A 20,200-nucleotide genomic window follows, 5' to 3' on the forward strand; every position below is an offset into this window, starting at 1 on the left:
AATGAGCTCACTAGCCCAGTAAGTAGAGAGGTGGACCACACACAACAGTCCACACATCACAACACATCATATGCACTACATGCCATGCTATACATTTTAATTCACATCCACCTAAGCAACATTACTAAGTCTTTGGTTTAAGTGCTACTACAACCACAGTGCGCGTATACTCCGGGTACGAGCCGCGAACTCCCTCCCGCGATACGCCCATAGGGCTGTTGGAGTAGGCCCACCGTGAGTACTCGGAAAAATAAAGACAATGCCGTCCACCGGCTCTCAACATAAATGTAAATGACTGAAAATAAAAGTGCTGACTCCAGCAATTTAAAAGCAGTACGATTGGCCCTCTTGAATGTACCACCGGGGTTGCCGACTGTCCTACATGACTCACCGGGCGTAATGCCTAACCGCCACAGTGTCTGACAACCGTGACCCCTGCTTCCCCCCAAATGGCAACCCAACACTTAACCCCTGTTGGGAAGGGTCGTAGCACGGGATGGTGAGAATCCTAATACCACATGCTCCTATATGACAGTACGACTGCATAGTGCCTCCGTGTCCCATACCACGGGCCACCAATGCATTCGTTTCCAAGCCGACCACGGCATCTAGTCTATCAATGCATTATGCTCCATGATGTCCACATTCAACATATAACATCTCATTCAATTGGCATTTGAAAAGTAAACATAGCATATATGCACATCAATGAGTGGAATGACTAATCTATATAGCATATTCATGATGACATGACTAGATTAGATATAGTTATATGAATGCCAAAAAAATGCCTTGAAACAAGGCCAAACGTCCTCTCTCCACTTACTTGTAGCGTACAAGGATTCCCGTTCGGTACGGGTGAGATCCGGAGCGAATCGGGTAGGATTTGGTGAACCTAACATAATTGAGCGGGGTTAGTACTTCATCATTTTAGAATCAAAATTAATAAAATCCGATGTCAAAATCGTGTTTAGAACGTCGAAAGAAGGTCACACGTCCGATTTGGGTTCGATCGGACATACGGATCACCTTCGGGGCCACTCAGGTGGGTAAGACAGGTGGGCTGTCTACCCACCGGTTATACCCACCGGTTATGACCGGCGGGTACCTACCCGCTGGTTATACCCGCCGGTTGTACCCGTCGGTTTGGCCAGGGACCTCTGCCTTCTCAGGTGGGTACTCTCAGGCGGGTAGGTACCCGCCGGTTGTACCCACCGGTTTTGGCGGGAATGACTCTGTCTCTTCTCCATTTTCTCCATCCTTTGGGGAATCAAATGGGGCTTTCCCCCACCCATTCTTCACACCTTTGAAGTCCTATAGGATGGTTCTAACCTAGATCTAGGTTAGATTCAAGTGGGGGAAACCATCTTACCTTCTTTGCCCAAAAATGACTTCAAACCCTTCAAATCACTTCCAACTCACAATGCTTCTTCTACCTTGTCAATATCTCTTCAAATCCTTCAAGATCAACACATAAATCATCTATTAAACCTTAGATTCATCATTTCAAAGGGAATTTACAAGATCTCAAGAAACCATACTCGAATCAAGAGTTTAAAGCTTGGGTATGGTGAATGTTCATAAAACCCAACTTTTCTTACCTCCAACTGTAGATCTAGAGTTGAAGATTACTCTCCCGGCACCGGAATGGAAAGATCGAGCTTCGACGCCACTGAAATCCTTCCTTTCTTCCTCTTCCTTTCTTCTTCCCTCTCTTTTCTCTCTCCTCTTTACTTTTCTCACCAACGTACGAGGGTAATAAATGGAAAGAAAGAAATCATAAAGCCTTATATACTATTCTTAATTAAGTGAATAGTCTTGGATGGGTCACTCAGGTGGGTGGGTGTACCCACCTGTTTTACCCACCTGAGAGCCAAGACTCGGGATTTTGACCGGGTTCGGACCTCGGCTCGAACCCCACCCCAGGCATACGATGTAGCCTACGTATATACCTTAAAATACAGATATAATACCTGTTTTATCCGTACATAACCTTATGGTAGGTGCACGTACACGGTTTGGGCACTCCCGTCTCTTCTGGCACTGGCTCGGACTTGTCGGGCCAGCCGGTGTTTAAGGTCACCCGAGCCATCATAGCCCATAAGGAGCCCGCTCTAATATCCTCTGGCTCGGTTCCTGCATGGTTAAACCGGTTCAATCGCGAAATCAGACCGGGTTTAAGAAGCGGGGTATTACACAGCTGGTATACCATGATAATGAAACTGCCTTTTCTTTTTTGTATTCGGATAGGATTTTTATTGGCCCAAGTTGTTAACACACGAGATGAAGTCATCCATAGCAGCTCTATCAGGGGGGCGATCATCTATCTGAGACTAAGGCTACCACTACCTTAGATCCAAGCCTTTCTTTGAACCATAGCTACCTTACTACTACTACTAAAAGCCCTGAGTATAAATAAAGAAAAAAAAATCTTATCCAATTCAAATTCCAAAACAACTGAATGAATATCTCATATGCCTTTCATTCCAAGGTTGAATGAGATAAATAGCTCCTTTCTCGGGAATCCTATCAAGAATATGCCTTTATACACATACACAATTCCACATCATTGTACACGTTTCCACACCCCCCAATGTCAGACCCAACGGTTGTAAGACGCCTCATAATCTGTTGTTTTGGGAGGGATATAATTCATTTGGTAGTAAGGGTGGGTCTCATTGGTATTTATAACAATCATGTATAAGGAGCTAATCGGATTCTCGGTTTCTGGGAATAGGTCTCCCAATGGCCCGGTCGAAACAAAAGTGGGACTAGCTATAATTGGAAGTGGTTCACTAGTTGTACTAGTATGGGCTTGAGCTTGATAAGATTAGATGAGACGGAACCACTATGGCTATCCACTGCGCTTGGAGCTGCTTCGATGATTAGTTGGACTTGGAATAGAGATTCGTGATTATACATAGTAGTGGCAGACACTTCAGTCCTTCTATGGGGTGTCGGCGGAGGCAGCGTTAGGATGGGCATGGGACCGGGGAGAATCACTGGATGTTTTGGCTACATTGATATCATGGTTCAAACCCTTCATCTCTGATAATAATCCAATCAGTGCCCTTGAAACGCTTACTAGCTGGGCCCATCCCTATTCCTTGTAGAGCTACAGAATGTGCTTTTTATCCAAAAAGTGGAAGGCCTTATTTGAGACTCCATCGCTCGTGGTAGCTAAATGGCAACCCTTCTCTGAAATGCAAAACACCTAATCCGCTTGCTCAGGCCGGTACATACTGATCACAAAGCTAAACAGGCCATGCCTACGTGTAGTCGCGTCAATTGTATCTGCGACATGCACCACGTAGAGACCCCCAAGTATACCCACGCTGCCCATGTGCGAATAAAATTGCGAAATACGCAACAGAAATGGTAGGTCCATCATTTCTATCTCCTTCTAAATTCCCCCGAGCCATGGAGGATGCTTTTTTTTATCTTTTTGATGGAAAAAATAAAGAGCCATGGAGAATGCTTTAATTGGCTTAGAAGCCTAGAACCTTTTGTCTTTAACTCACATCAAAATCCAAATAACCTGGTTTAAGATATCAGAATCTTTCTTGGGATCAGCGTCGATATTGATCGTATCCTGATTTGAATTGGCCAGATCAAACAAAAATACCCCTAACTGTCATTTAAAAAAAAATAATAATAATAATTTTTTTTTCTTGTTACCCTTCGTCTATATCAGTCTAGAGATGCATTGGTCAAAAATCATGATCAAACAGGACCGATACTGATCCAATCCAACCAATTCAGGGCTTAGAAGGTTGAAAAAGCATAGAGAATCATCCCTCATAAGTTGAGTATTTGAAAGTTTTTTTCGTAAGTCATGAACCCATAATCGTTGAACTTTCAACTTAGAACTCCCCCAAGTACTTCCCTATTTGAAAAGCAAGTTATAAATTTATATGTATATAGGACCTTTTAATTTCTCATGTTCATCACACCACCAGCATTAGCTTTTCCCTCTCTTCCACTTCTTATTGTTATTTTTCTGAGTTCATGTGCTAATTAGAATTAGCCCATCCTTTGCTTTTCCTTTATTTTTTTTCCCTAACAATCTAACTACAAAGAGATGTCTTCCCCATCGTCCACCATTGTTGTTATAGGTAAGTGTTAGGAAATCAGATCAATTGTTGTCATTGTTGGCAATCGTATGGTGATGGAGTCTATATTGAAGGGAACGCAATCAATTCCTTGGTCTAATTCAATTTAATTAGATTGGTTCAATTTCATTGGTCTAATTCAATTTAATTAGATCGGTTCAATTTTATTGGTTCAATTTCAAAATGGAACCCATTGGATTGGTTCAATTTCAAAGTGAAATCAAATATGAGATGGACAGCTTAGTTGGGAAGTTCGGAGATTTCTACGCATGAAGTAGATGGACAGCAGGGCATTGTATTCAAGTGTTTTCCAAGCTTGAGTCCGAGATTGAATAGAAGTGCAACCATTTTTGAAATTGGATTATGAGATAACTCATTTCCTTTTGCGTGCGACATTATGGAATCAAGAGAAGAGCCTGATAAGAAGAGACCGAGAATGAGAATGAGTTTGACAACTTTTCTTTAAAGTTCTATGCTGCAGATTTTTTTAATCTACCATTGAAGGTAGCAAAGAAATAAATAAAAAAAAAAAAAAAAAGAGAAAGAGAAGTGAGAAATAATGAGAGTTGTCTATAGATGAAGCGAAGCATAGCAGATTGAGCGCGTGAGATATAGCACACTTTGAAGGAAAAAAAAAGGGGAGTATTATTGCTGCTCTGTTGTTGGTTTAAGTGTGTTCTTCTTCTATACATCTAGTAAGAAATCATCAACTAGATGATTACATAGGCTGAGGTAATCCGTATCTGAAATCCCTATTTTATATTCTAGAGTATGTTGATTGTTAAGAAACTCTAGATCAATGATGTATTGGGTTGGGATTTTATTGATTTAAAATTGTGAACCTAGTAAGTTGGGGCTTATCTAGGGTGCGGGGTTGTTGCCCTTATCTGATTTGCATCTTAGATTGAAGTAAGGATAGGTTCCTAGACTGTTGTAGCGGCTGAAAAATTTGAGTATTGGGAAAATACGAAACCCTATATGCTTATTCCTCCGTGGAGTAGGCACTCTAACTGAACCACATATATCTGATGTTATTATCTCGCATTTATTATTCTACATATATTCGAAGTGCGTGTTGTGCAAAGTGGTGGGACATTGTCTGGTAGACCCAGCCACATTGTGGTGTGAGGTGGACGTGTCGTTGTTTGCATGATTAGTAATTACAAGATTGCCCCGGCCAATCTAGAACTGTGCAGTGGAAGCTTTTGTTGGGTTACAAATAAGGAAATTTTTGGAACTACTGATTCACCCCTTCTCAGTGCCAACTTGGGAATATCAAGTGATATTAGAGCCAGGTTCCCTAAGGAGGAAGCTTAACAGTTTCGGGTCTGAATACTGAGAAGATATAGATAGCATCTAATGACAGTAATCGTATGCATGGAATGATTCTTTTCTTTGATGGGTCGAATTACAACTTATGGAAAATCAGGATGAAGGCTCACCTGTAGTCTTAGGGTTATGGAGTTCGATTAGCAGTGAAGAACGGTTACAACACCCCCACTACAGATATCACAGATAAAGCAGAGACGAAGAAGTGTGAAGATGATGCTAAAGCAGTGAATGCACTTCTAGGCTCCCTAGTGAGCAATGAGTTTGCAAAAGTGGTCGGCTGCACAACATCAAAGGATATATGGGACAAGTTAAAGAGTGTTCATAAAGGAGATGATAAAATCAAAGAGGCAAAACTACAACACCATAGGAATTTATTCGAAAATCTGAAAATGTCTGAGGGAGAGACCATTGATCAGTTTATGAGCAGGGTAAACAAAATCATCAATTCTATTAGAGGGTTAGGAGAAGAGTTAAAGGATGCAGTAGTGGTGAAGAAAATATTGAGATCTTTATCTGACTCGTACAACCCTAAGGTGTCTGCCATTGAAGAATCTAAAGACTTGAACACAATGAAATTAGATGATCTACATGGAACTCTGATTGCTTATGAAATAAGGATGGTTAAGCCCAAGTCCATAGAAAAAGAAGCTACCTTCAAAGCTTTGAAGAAATTGAAAATCAATGAAGATAGTGAACAAAAAGATTCTGATGATGAGTTAATAGCTTACTTGGCTAGGAAACTCAAGAAAGGTAGAGGTAAAGGAAAACTTCCCTTAAAGTGTTTCAATTGTGATGGTATAGGGCATTTCGCTTCCAAGTGTCCAAAGAATGATAAATTGAGTGACTTTGAGGATGAAGATGATCAAGAAAGCAAGTTCAAGAAAGGAAAGAAGAAATTTATTCCTAGAAAAAGAAACTTCAAAAAGAAAAGCTGCAAAACTCACTCTCATTCTTGGTCTCTTCTTGTCGGGCTCTTTTCTTGATTCCATAAAGTTGCACGCAAAAGGAAACGAGTTATATCATAATCCAATTTCAAAAACGGCTGCACTTCTATTCAATCTCGGACTCAAGCTTGGAAAACACTTGAATACAATGCCCTGTTGTCCATATACCTGCTGTCCATCTACTTCATGCGCAGAAATCTCTGAACTTCCCAACTAAGCTGTCCATCTCATATTTGATTTCACTTTGAAATTGAACCAATCCAATGGGTTCCATTTTGAAATTGAACTGATCTAATTAAATTGAATTAGACCAATGAAATTGAATCAATCTAATTAAATTGAATTAGACCAAGGAATTGATTGTGTTCCCTTCAATATAGACTCCATCACCATACGATTGCCAACAATGACAACAATTGATCCGATTTCCCAACAATCTCCCCCTTTGGAATTGTTGGCAACGCTATTCAAATGTCATTTTGATTCATTTCTCTCTCCCTTTGACAACAAGTACAAAGGGTGATTATGCTCCCCCTGCATAGATTTCCCCTTGCATAGACTCACCAATAGGAGTGCCCACCGCATCTTCCTATCCTATAGGGATTTGATGTCTCTATGCTTGCTCACATACTCCCCCTAGACACGTACCATCTATTATGCTCGTGGAGTGACAACTCCAAGTTTGGCTCTAAGGGCCTCAAAATTTTCCTTGGGAAGTACTTTCGTGAAAATATCTGCTACTTGTTCAGTTATAGGAACAAAATCCAATTTCACCTCGTTGGTGTTGACTTTCTCCTTTAGAAAGTGATATCGAATGTCAATATGCTTTGTCCTTGAATGCTGCAAGGATTCTTGGAAATATTAATAGTGCTCATATTATCACATTTAATAGACACTGGCTTATCATTGTGAATCCCAAAGTCTACTATTTGTCTCTTTATCCAGATCACCTGTGTACAACTCGCTGCAGCGACAATGTATTCAGCCTCTACTGTAGATAAAGAAACAGATTCTTGTTTCTTACTGTGCCATGCCACTAGACTCTGTCCCAAAAAGAACACACCATCACTAGTGTTCTTCCCATCATCCACGATGCCAGCCCAATCCGCATCTGAGAATGCTGTGAGTGTGAAACTTTCAATCTTGGGGTATCATAAACCATACTCCATCGTACCTCTAAGATATCTAAAAATCCTTTTGACTGCCACTAGATGAGTCTCTTTCGGACTACCTTGAAATCGAGCAACCATACACATTGCTTATAGGATATCAGGTCTTGATGCTGTTAAGTGTAACAAGCTTCCAATCATTGACCTGTAGAGAGTTTGATATATAGAACTAGACTCATCACTCAAACTCAACTTGCAACCTACTACCATGGGAGTACTTACTGGTTTGCTATCCTCCATCATAAATTTCTTCAACATCTCTTTGATATACATTGCTTGAGATATGAAGATACCATTCCGTTATTGTTTCACTTGCAAACATAAAAAGTATGATAACTCTCCCAACATAGACATCTCGAACTTTGTTATCATCCGCTCTGCAAACTGTCTACACACCTCGTCATTGTGCCCGTCAAAGATGATATCATCTACATAGACCACCACTACCAGTTAACTTTTGTTATTTGTCATAACATATAGGTTACTATCAATAATGCCCTTCCGAAGCCCGAAATGATGTAAGTAAGTGTCTAGTCTAGAGTACCAAGCCCTTGGAGCATGTTTCAAGCCATAAAGAGCTTTTTTCAATCTGCAGACCATGTTTGGATCATCTCCAATTTGAAAACCATCCGGTTGTTTAATGTACACTTCTTCTTCAAGATTGCCATTTAAGAATGCAAACTTGACATCCATCTAATAAACCTTGAAGCTTTTATAAACAGCTAATGCTAAGAACATCCGTATAGATTCCAACCTTGCTACTGGTGCAAATGTCTCAACGAAGTCTATCCCCTCAACCTGAGTGTAGCCTTTGCACACTAGTCTGGCTTTGTTTCTAACCACCTGACCATCTTCATTCAACTTATTTCTAAAAACCCACTTGGTTCCAATGATGTTTTAATCGGCTGGTCTAGGAACTAACTCTCAAATGTTGTTCTTCTCTATTTGATCTAATTCTTCATTCGTTGCCTTCACCCAGTTCTCATCTTTAGTTGTTTCCCCAATAAACTTGGGTTCAATCTGAGAAAGTAATGAATATGTAGCAGATTTCATCTTTCTTGTCTGCATTTCTGCTTTAGGATCCCCAATGACTTGATGTGGGGGATGCACTTTTTGTCACTTTTCAAAACTAGGTCCTCCATCTCTCTCTATCATTGTGTCAGTTTCATAAGCATATGTTTCTGCATCATCTTTATGGTTCTGAAGTTCCACAGCTTCATCATCTACAATTGCATCATCATGAAAGTCCTCAGGAGTTTGCTCTGCTGGTTCTATCTGTTTAGAATGAGGCACAAGTTCATCAATTCTTACATCTGAACTCTCTATCACCCTGTCCAATCTCTTATTATAGCATCTGTAGGCTTTACTCTTTGAAGAATACCCTAAGAAAATCCCCTCAACTGCTCTGTCATCGAATTTTCCAAGGTTGTCCTCCTTCCTTTTGATGAAGCATCTGGAACAAACTACCCTAAGATATTTAACAATGGCTCTCCTTCTATACCATAGCTCGTATGGTGTCTTAGATTCATTTGGTCTAAAGAAACACCTATTCTGGATGTGCACTACAGAATATATTGCTTCTCTCCAAAACCTCCTAGCAACATTGTTTTCAATCAAAATTGTCCTTGCCATCTCTTGAACGGTCTTATTCTTTCTTTCCCAACCCCATTTTGTTGGGGGGTACGGGCTGTAGAATGTTAAATCCTAATCTCATGCTCATGATGGAAGTTAGAAAATACATTCCAAGTAAACTCCTTCCCTTGATCAGATCTCAAGCACTTAATTGTTCTACTAGTTTCATTCTCTACCCTCTTCTTGAAGATTTTGAAACAATCTAAGGCTTCAGTCTTGTCTTTAAGGAATATAACACAAGTCATCCTGGTGTACTCATCTATGAATAGGATAAAGTACCTCTCTCCACCAATTGCCTCTGTTCTCATGGGTCCACAAAGATCCGTATGAATTAAGTCCAATAATTTACTTGAATAATGTTCCTTTGAATTTATGTGGCCCTGGCCTGCTTTCCCTTTTGACATGGGTCACAAATATGATTTGTTGGAGACTTGATCTTTGGAAGATCTCTGACTACATTTTTTTTGCTCAATTTAGCTAAGTTCTTGAAGCTGATATACCCAATCCTTCTATGCCATAGCCAACATTCATCTTCCTACCCATCATGCATCTATCTTCATTTGCTTCTAATAGAGTGTATAAGTTGCCTATAGTTCTTGTCCCTTGTGCCACAATCTTTTCATTTTTGATTTTCTTAATCGCACAACCCTCCTTGGTGAACAAAATCTCATTGTCATTGTCACAAATTTGACTCACACTAAGCAAGTTGTGCATCATACCTCTACATATGAAGACTGACCTTGGATATGTGGCACAAGGATCTTCTGAAGTAGTGGAGACTAAAGGCAAAGGAACTGTAGAAAATCTAATGAGGTTTGTTAAGGAGAAACAGAGGGGCTCACAAATGTTTGACAATGATGAATTTACTTCAGTTGACTATCAGAGAAATGAATTAAAATGACATCTGAAGAGCGTTGCCAACAATTCCAAAGGGGGAGATTGTTGGGAAATCGGATCAATTGTTATCATTGTTGGCAATCATATGGTGATGGAGTCTATATTGAAGGGAACCCAATCAATTCCTTGGTCTAATTCAATTTAATTAGATTGGTTCAATTTCATTGGTCTAATTCAATTTAATTAGATCGATTCAATTTTACTATTCAATTTCAAATTGGAACCCATTGGATTGGTTCAATTTCAAAGTGAAATCAAATATGAGATGGACAGCTTAGTTGGGAAGTTCAGAGATTTCTGCGCATGAAGTAGATGGACAACAGGTATATGGACAACAGGGCATTGTATTCAAGTGTTTTCCAAGCTTGAGTCCGAGATTGAATAGAAGTGCAACAGTTTTTGAAATTGGATCATGATATAATTTGTTTCCTTTTGCGTGTGACTTTATGGAATAAAGAAAAGAGCCCGATAAGAAGAGACCGAGAATGAGAGTGAGTTTTGCAGCTTTTCTTTAAAGTTCTATGCTGCATAATTTTTTAATCTACTATTGAAGGCAGAAAAGAAATAAAAAATAATAAATAATAAAAAAAAGAAAAAAGAAAAAGAGAAGTGAGAAATAGTGAGGGTTGTCTATAGATGAAGAGAAGCATGGTAGATTGAGCGCGTGAGATATAGCACACTTTGAAGAAAAAAAAAGGGGAGTATTATTGCTACTATGTTGATGGTTTAAGCATGTTCTTTTTTTATACATTAAGTAAGAAATCATCAACTAGATTACACAGGCTGAGGTAATCCGTATTTGAAATCCCTATTTTATATTCTAGAGTCTGTTGATTGTTGAGAAACTCTAGATCAATGATGTATTGTGTTGGGATTTTATTGATTGAAAATTGTGAACCTAGTAAGTTTAGGCTTGTCTAGGGTATGGGGTTGTTGCCCTTGTCTGAGTTGCATCTCAGATTGAAGCTGGGATAGGTTCCTGGACCGTTGTAGCGATTGAAAAAGTTGAGTATTGGGAAAATACGAAACCTTATATGGGTATTCCTCCGTGGAGTAGGCACTCTGGCTGAACCACGTATATCTGGGTTATTGTCTCGCATTTATTTTTCTACATATATTTGAAGTGCGTGTTGTGCAGAGTGGTGGGACATTGTCTGGTAGACCCAGACACATTGTGGTGTGAGGTGGACGTGTCGTTGTTTGCATAATTAGTAATTACAGGATTGCCCCAGCCAATCTATAACTGCGCAGTGGAAGCTTTTGTTGGGTTGCAAATAGGAAACTTTTGGAACCACTGATTCACCCCCCTCTCAATATGAACCTGGGAACATCAGTAAGCTTTATCAGTTTCTTAATCTCAATAGAAACTCCTTGTAAGCAATCTTTCTATCTTCCATTATCTAAAAGTATCTACTTATTAGTTGTTTCATGTTCATCAAATATTCAAAATATGGTTATTAGTGACTGAATGAAACCAACAAATAACCCCTTCCTTTAAGATCAATGTGTCCCAATCTGTAGCACCTGAAGCACTCAACACTATTCTCTGCCGAAGGAGCAAACATGTTTCTGCTGGTTACCGTTATTGGTCTGACCTATCTTCTGCACTCTGATACTTTATGCCCAAAACTGTTGCTATCATAACAATTTTTAAATGTGATATGCATACATATACAATATAGTCTATTTCCTAGTTTGAGATACCTAGAAGTCTAAAACCAGGGTAAGCATACCATCTAGCTTCCAATCTGATTTTGACCAGATCTCTAATAATCATATTTTCTTCTCTTTTTTTTTTTTTTTTTTGGGCAGTTATTGAAGTTATATGTGTTGCTGTTGTTGTCTTAACCATTGCAATAAAAATTGTAATAATCAAATACTTGACCAAAGCTACAAAAGGTAACATGCCGTATGCCCATATCGAAATCGGCAATGGCAGAGAACCCATCTCGAATCCAACACCACCAGATATCTCTGTTGTTCCAGACTCACAAATTGAAGCAACAATGAAGAGATTTTTCAATAATGTTGCCAAGGAGAAGCCCATCATGTTCTCAGCTCAAGAGTTGTCTGGTTTCAGTCAGAATTACAATACAAGATTGGGATCCGGCGGTTTTGGTACTGTCTACAAAGGTGAGTTCCCAAATGGGGTGCCAGTGGCAATCAAACTCTTTAACAAAGCTTCAGACAAGGAAGCTAAAGAGCAGTTCATGGCAGAAGTTAGCACAATTGGTATAACACACCATGTCAATTTGGTTAGACTCTATGGTTTCTGTGTTGATTCCACAGTGCAAGCTCTTGTCTATGAGTACAAGGACAAGGGGTCTCTTGATGGTTATTGTTTGACAAGAACCAGAGAATGGAATGGGAAAAGCTGCATCAAATAGCAATTGGGAAGGGGGAAAGGAATTGCATACTTGCATGAAGAATGTCACCAGAGAATAATTCACTACGATATAAAGCCAGGGAATATCCTCCTTGATGCAAAACTATTTCTCAAGGTTTCGGATTTTGGATTGGCTAAGCTTTCTAACAGAGATAGTACCCATATAACCATGACAGATTGTCGAGGGACACCGGATTATGCTGCACCAGAGCTGTACATGCCATACCCTGTGACTCGTAAATGTGATGTTTATAGCTTTGGTATGCTTCTATTTGAGATTCTGGGTAGAAGAAAAAATGTCGATTCTAATCTTAGTGAGCCCGAGAATTGGCTACCAAGATGGACATGGGAGATGTTTGAGAAAGGGAAGCTAAGTGAACTTTTGGAACATTTTGGGATTGAAGAGGAACATAGAAAGAAGCCAGAGAAGATGACAATGGTGGCTTTGTGGTTTGTTCAATACTTGCCGGATTCAAGACCTCTCATGAGCAATGTGGTGAGGATGTTGGAGGGAGGAACTGAAATTAAGTCTCCTCCAAACCCATTTCAACATCTAGTCTCTGCTACTCCAAATTTAATTGTGAGCATTTGTAGGTAGAGAAATTATTCTATCTCAAAAGAACAACCGTCTTCTACCTCAGATTAAGAAGATGTTCGATCAAATCTCATTACATGGAACTGAACTTGACTATGTCCTTGTATTTATTTACAAGTAACACAATTAATTCACATAGTAAATCATGTAGAAACTTATGTTTAATAATAATCTCAATTTTGCAATAGCTTATGCAGTAACTGTTAAGTTTGCCTTGAATTCTTGACCCGTTTTGAAGATTGACTCGATTCGACATATTTTGGTGGCGACTGGAATGGAAATTTTCTGAGATCTGTGATGGGTCGGCCCAACCCCAGAGCCCATCACTGATCTCATATGGGGGTGCGGGGGCTACGACCCAGTGGTATGGTTCGATCGGAACGATCGTGACCCTATGGGTCGACCCGCGACTTGGAGTATATAATATATTGAAAAAGGTCATTGCATTTTTGGGAGGTTTTCGAGCTAGGTTTCAAGTTGAGTTTTCTCGCCGCTGCTTAGGTGTAATTTCTCTTCTGCAGAGGGAAACATCTTCCTCGCCCAAGGACGTAGCACATCACTCTGGTGTGTGAACCTCATTAAATCTCTGTGTCGTGCAGATCTATTGTCTATTTTATTTTCGTATTTCTTAATGTTTGATCTAACAGTAACTTATGTTCTATCCTTCTCAAAAATTCCGACAGATCCTCCCCAAACGTAGATGTATTAGGATTGATTCGGTCAAACGAAATTTCAACTTAAAATCTTTCAAATTTCAACCTAAACCCCAATAATTTTGGAAGAATCTTAGGGGAATTCCATCAGTAACAGGAGTCTTCTAGCCTTCCATTTGAAAAGCAGTTTGTCACATTTCATCTCTAGCAAAGAATCTAGGAGGACCTTGGAACTATTAGTGATGAGGCTTGAAAAATATCATTTAATTTTCGAAGTTTAAAGAGAATTGAAGATGATAAAAGATCATAATAGAAGCAAAACAATTTGATCAGGAATCTCTTGGGGCTCGGTTTTATATCTATTTCAGCTTCCAACCAAACCAATACGATTCATGTCTCTTATTTGAATTGTTGATCGATGCATGAAAAAATTGACTGTTTTTATCACTAGAGTTAAGCCAATTTAATTTTGCTTATTGGCTTAATTTGATTTTCACACTCTTGAGGTTCAAATCAAACTCATCTACGGGATGATTTTCTTTCTCTATTGGAAGAGGGATCAAGTGGGTTACTTTGGATAAGTTCAAGCTCAGTTTTTAGTTTTTTGATTTGGTCGACCACATACTTTTTTTTTTTGCTAACGACGGTTATCGAAGGCCTGACTAGTCCTACAAACCCATAGTGATCCCACAACCACGTGGACCAGTCATATCGGGTTTGAATGAGAATTATTCAACTTTCACTAAAAGCAGTGAAGAGCAATAAACACCCCCGTGTGAGTGGCCCCAAATAGGTAAGAATAGTCAAACTCAGAACCACATGCTTCCTAAGATGAAGGTCCCTTGCCAACTCAGCTACCCCCTTGGGGCTTTTTCCTTGGCACCGACTGTGTCGGTGGTTGTGTTTAGTTGCCCACATACTAAATTCAGTCTTGTTCTAGGATTTAAGGTTATATTGAACAACTTTTATCTTTCGAACATACTAAATTCAGTCTTGTTCTAGGGTCAAAGAAGCACAATTGAAAAGATGGACGATTAAAGAGGTGTAGTCTAATTCAGAAAATCTTCAGACTACTAACTGACCTAACAATCATTTCATGACCTTTGAGTACTCTCCCTCAACTTTTGGATATTTATAACTCATTCCTCATATGCTCAGACTTATGAATGAACAGGTTTTTTTTTTGGCCAAGATAGCTTAAAAGGCGATGAATAAACGTATTAACCATATTTTTTGTAATCCGGATTATATACTCTATTGCATCTTCTGTAATTTTCTTTTTCCCTCCTCATCAAAAGAAAAAAAAAAAAAAAAAAAAAACACTTTTATCTTTCGACAAATCCTAAAGATCACAGGACCTATAGGAGAACTTTGTCATGCCTTTCCAATTAAATTCTTACAATTCGGATGGGTCATTCACATGGTTTCAAATCTGAAAGAGGCTAGAGAGCTTTAAATTTAACAGGAAAAGTGTCAAGGACAATTGGACTATGATCTAATGTTATTAGAGCAAACATCAAGAAAAACAAAAATAAATCAAAACAAATCAGCACAAGACACAGAAATTTAACGAGGTTCACACACTGATGTGGTGTGCTACATCTTCGGGTGAAGAAGAAGATGTTTCACTTTGTCGAAAAGAGATTATACCCAAGTAATGGTGAGAAAACTCGCCCTGAAACACTAATTCGAAAAACCTCCAAATTACAATGACTTGCTCTACAAGACGATAGTACATTATATATTCTAAGTCACAGGTCGACCCATTGGGTCGCGTTCAATCTGATCGAACCATACCATGGGGCTATGCCCCCGCATCCCCATACGAGATCAGTGTTGGGCTCTAGGCTTGGGCCTATCGACCTAACCCCTCTGCTTTCATCACAGATCTCAGAAAACTTCTCATTCGGATCACCACCAAAATATGTTAAAATGAGTCAATCTTCAAAATGGGTCAAGAATTCGAGACAAACTTAACATCTAAAGCTCTGATGATTTAATTTCTAACAAATGAATCTTGGAAAAGAATTCTCCATTCAGGGTTTTCCACAGCTTTGTCAAATATCTTCATAACGGGGACACTAAATTTTTTTTTTTTTGGGCGCGGTGGTGGGTGGGGCAAAAACAATTCCATTAGAAAAAATAAATGAGAAGAGTATATGAAACCAGCATGGGCAACAGATCCCAGTCACAATACACAGATAGAGATACTATACCTTCAGAGAGCCTTTATAAACCAAGTCAAAGAGATTACAACAATCCAAAGTATCTCTAAAATCCTTATAATCTCTAAGAGAAGCAAGGCAATGGCCAAATTTTCATTGAGAGAGGATATTGTTGAAATCTCCACTGAGAGGGCTTTTTTTCTTTTTTGGATTTAGCATTCCCACAAAAGAGATGAAGATATTTTTTTGGCTTTTCCATAGACAGAACTGAGGAACTACTCTTTAAGAGGGCCAATAGGATCAAAGTAAGCAGTAATATGATAATGAGATGTATGAGAGATAGTAAGTTAGATATTTTTCTTCCAAAAAAGAGCCAAACCTCTTAATAAATCCAAGGGTTAAAAAGTGAAAGAGTTCCAAATTTTGCAGAAAGAGGTGATTTCTCATGAATTTTATGATAAAATTAGAAAAGATGAATCTAGATTTTCAAAATGAATGAGTTCCCTATTAAGATGTTAAGGGGCTCCTAAATCCTAACATTTCCAGGAAAGCAACGGAAGCCATCAATTGTGAAAGAGTTCTAAGTTCTACGGAAAGAGGTGATTTCCAGGAAGTCTCTGGAATTTTTTCTTTTTATTAGAAAGATAAATCTAGATTGATGTGCTATTGCAGGAATGCGATGGGAACCCACTTATTTAAATCACAAATTTTAAATTAACACGGCACAGTATGTAATATGGGTGTCTTCATGTGTATTTCAATCATTGATAATATTCAATAATTGATTATTATTCTAAAAAGAAATTACATTTTTATTGTAATAAGATTATTTATTACGTGACGAACATATTATTATTGTTACAAATATCTGTTATTTTTTTTAAATGACACAAGACATCTATTATGCGACACGAACATATGATTAGTTCAATACAACCGTTGGATAGAGAAGACACGATTTGATTAGCCATATGGAAAATTTCATAATCTAATTCAATCAAATACCTATGTATGTGTATCAGTACTTTTTTTTTATTTTTTTAATATTTACAAAGGTCTATTGGCCAGCTTACGCGCACCACGACTAATCCTCGGGGAGACTAACGGAACAAACTATTGCCACAGTCTCCACTTAAATCGTAAATGTACAGATAAAAAATTGAACCTGAGACCGTACGCCTATCCACACAATCTCCAATTCACCCTAACCATAATGGTACTTTAGAGAGTACTATGCAATCTGCCAAAAATTATGAGTGAAAATAAAATAATTTAGATTAAAAAAATAGATAATTCAGATTTGCCTTGTGATTTTCAGAAACATATCACCCTTGACTAAGCACAATTGATTTTGAACAGTTCCAAATAGGTTAGCTAGTCTTTTTAGGGTCAGCCACCCCACCCAGGCAGCCATATTTGACTGAGCCAAGATCGACAAAACCTTGCTGTAGATAGAGCAATTCATTCCGTGCAAGTTGGGTATTTGAAAGTTCTTTTAGTCAGGTCTTGAATGTTGAACCTTAAGCAAAAGAATCCATATACTTATTCCAAAAAACAAATCCCCTGTGAAAAGAGAAGGTTATACATTTATAAGATAGCCACAAGACCTTACCAGAAAAAAGAATAAAATCTCCATTGCTTCTTCTGGTTCTCATCACAGAACCATCATTAGCTTTCCCTCTTCTTCTTTTTGTTATCTTCTTTGAGTTTAGCCTGCATTGGACTTGGCTTATCGTCCTCCTCTGCTTCTTCCTCTTTGATTATTTTCCACAATCTATAAACAAAGAGATGTCTACAGGGGAAACCATTGGTATTATAGGTAAGCCATACTGTAAGCTTTATTTCTGTATTGTAAGCATTCTTTCTACAAGATCTTATTGGCTGTTTTATCCCCACCCCCCAAAAAAAAAAAAAAAAAATCTGGTTATTAGTGACTGAATGGAACCAACAAATAACACCCTTCCTTTAAGATCAAGCATATAAATTGAATCACCAATTGTAATTGTAAGTGTAATGGCATATACAATTTTCCTAGTCCAGAAATTATCATTATTGTTAATTTCTGTATTTCATTTTTGTTTTTTTTTTCAGTTGGGGTTACTTTTGGTGCTGTTATTGTCCTAGCCATCGCAATAAAACTTGCAATAATCATATACTTGAACAAGGCTACAAAAGGAGCCACGCCATACGCCCATATCGAAATCGGCAACGGCCGAAAACCCATGTCAAATCCAACACCACAAGAATCCTCTGTTGTTCCAGACCCACAAATTGAAGCAACAATGAAGAGATTTTTCAGTAATATTGCCAAGGAGAAGCCCATCATGTTCTCAGCTCAACAGTTATCTGGTTTCAGTCAGAATTACAAAACAAGATTGGGATCTGGTGGCTTTGGAGTTGTCTATAAAGGTGAGTTACCAAATGGGATACCAGTGGCAATCAAACTCCTTAACAAAGCTTCATACAACCAAGCTAAAGAGCAGTTCATGGCAGAAGTTAGCACAATTGGTATAACATACCATGTCAATTTGGTTAGACTCTATGGTTTCTGCTTTGATTCCTCAGTGCAAGCTCTTGTCTATGAGTACATGGAGAAGGGATCCCTTGATAGTATATTATTCGACAAGAACCAGAGAATTGAATGGGAGAAGCTCCATGAAATAGCAATTGGGACAGCGAAAGGAATTGCATACTTACATGAAGAATGTCAGAAGAGAATAATTCACTACGATATAAAGCCAGGGAATGTCCTCCTTGATGCTGAACTATTTCCCAAGGTCGCGGATTTTGGATTGGCTAAGCTTTCTAACAGAGATAGTACCCATATAACCATGACAGATTGTAGAGGGACACCAGGTTACGCTGCACCGGAGATGTACATGCCATACCCTGTGACCAGTAAATGTGATGTGTATAGCTTTGGTATGCTTCTATTTGAGATTTTGGGTAGGAGAAAAAACCTGAATTCTAATCTTAGTGAGCCAGAGTATTGGCTACCAAGATGGACATGGGAGATGTTTGAGAAAGGGAAGCTAAGTGAACTTTTGGAAAATTTTGGGATTGAAGAGGAACATAGAGAGAAGGCAGAGAGGATGGCAATAGTGGCTTTGTGGTGTGTTCAATATTTGCCAGATTCAAGACCTTTAATGAGCAATGTGGTGAGAATGTTGGAGGGAGGAAGTGAAATTAAGTCTCCTCCAAACCCATTTCAACATCTAGTCTCTGCTACTCCAAATTTTACTCTCAGCATTTCTGAGTCAGATTCCTCTATCTCAAAAGAACAAAAATCTTCTACCTAAATGTTGACGATGTTCATATGTAGAACCAATAATCTTGACTATGATATAGGAACACTTCCATGTGTCAGTCCAAACCCCTTTCCCAATGTGGATGAACTAGATCTAGGATCCAATTGCTCTTTGGGTTTCCCAGGAGCTAGGATATAGGAACTTAATTTGAGTTATTTTGTAATTTTATTATTTCTTTCTTTATTAGAATTAGATAAAGTTAATAGTATTTCCCTATTTGGTTTTAAAGTGTACCTAGAGTTTGGTTTGGAGTTTAATTTCAATTCAGTTTTAGATTACAATTAGGAGTATTTTATTATCTTTTGAATACTAAATTGTAACCACTGTAAAATTCAGATTTGAAGAATGGAATAGTGAAGTATTTGTAAGTGCTTACTTGTTCGAGCTTTCTCCAATATTTTATGTAAACCAAAGCACTTAAAAGGTGTACCCTAAAAGATACTTATACTTGTTGACACTAGGTTTAGATTTTTCAACTACATTCACAACATCCTTGATATCATCTGAGGAACAGTCGCGACATCCGTAAATCTAGTCTCTCATTTCCTGCTACTCTTAGGGCCCGTTTGATAACGTTTCAAGAAACTCGTTTCTGCCGTTTCTATTTCTAGAAACAGCATAAACAGAGCAAAAAACGTTTGATAAAACTATTTCGTTTCACTTATTTTCAGAAATAGAAATAGAAATTTCTACTTATTTATGGTTCAAGAAACGACCCAGGAACTTGTTTCGCCGTTTCTGGAAACGACTTGTGGCCATTTTTTCACTGATTATTATCGACTTCTAAAAACATGACTTATCAAACACCTTCAATTCCGTTTCTATTTCTAGAAACGGAAATTTATGTTTCTGCCGTTTCTTGAAATAGAAACGGAAGAAACGTTATCAAATGGGCCCTTAGAGTCACGCTTTCCTGAATCTGATTACTCCTGCCTTCATTTTTTCATGCGGACTCTCTTATATTCAAGTGCAAGCATAAAGAACAGGTACATGATGCCAAGAAGCCC

General features: G+C 38.5%; 2 protein-coding genes and 1 pseudogene across 2 annotated transcripts; all 3 read left to right on the forward strand.

Moving 5' to 3' along the window:
• Nucleotides 1-4,081: 4,081 nt before the first annotated feature.
• On the forward strand, nucleotides 4,082-6,427 carry LOC122068275. The gene is made up of 2 exons (XM_042632150.1): nucleotides 4,082-4,115; nucleotides 5,589-6,427. Exons 1-2 carry the CDS (start codon nucleotides 4,082-4,084, stop codon nucleotides 6,425-6,427), a joined length of 873 nt encoding a protein of 290 aa, XP_042488084.1.
• A 5,665-nt stretch (nucleotides 6,428-12,092) lies between these two features.
• LOC122068276 lies at nucleotides 12,093-13,070 on the forward strand (annotated as a pseudogene).
• Nucleotides 13,071-17,494: 4,424 nt separating this feature from the next.
• On the forward strand, nucleotides 17,495-19,537 carry LOC122068282 (rust resistance kinase Lr10-like). The gene is made up of 2 exons (XM_042632155.1): nucleotides 17,495-17,704; nucleotides 17,977-19,537. Exons 1-2 carry the CDS (start codon nucleotides 17,674-17,676, stop codon nucleotides 19,182-19,184), a joined length of 1,239 nt encoding a protein of 412 aa, XP_042488089.1. The 5' UTR covers nucleotides 17,495-17,673; the 3' UTR covers nucleotides 19,185-19,537.
• The last annotated feature ends 663 nt before the right edge of the window (nucleotides 19,538-20,200 follow it).

Source organism: Macadamia integrifolia, unplaced genomic scaffold, assembly GCF_013358625.1.
Source record: "Macadamia integrifolia cultivar HAES 741 unplaced genomic scaffold, SCU_Mint_v3 scaffold367, whole genome shotgun sequence".
In the NCBI taxonomy this organism is placed as follows: Eukaryota; Viridiplantae; Streptophyta; class Magnoliopsida; order Proteales; family Proteaceae; genus Macadamia; species Macadamia integrifolia.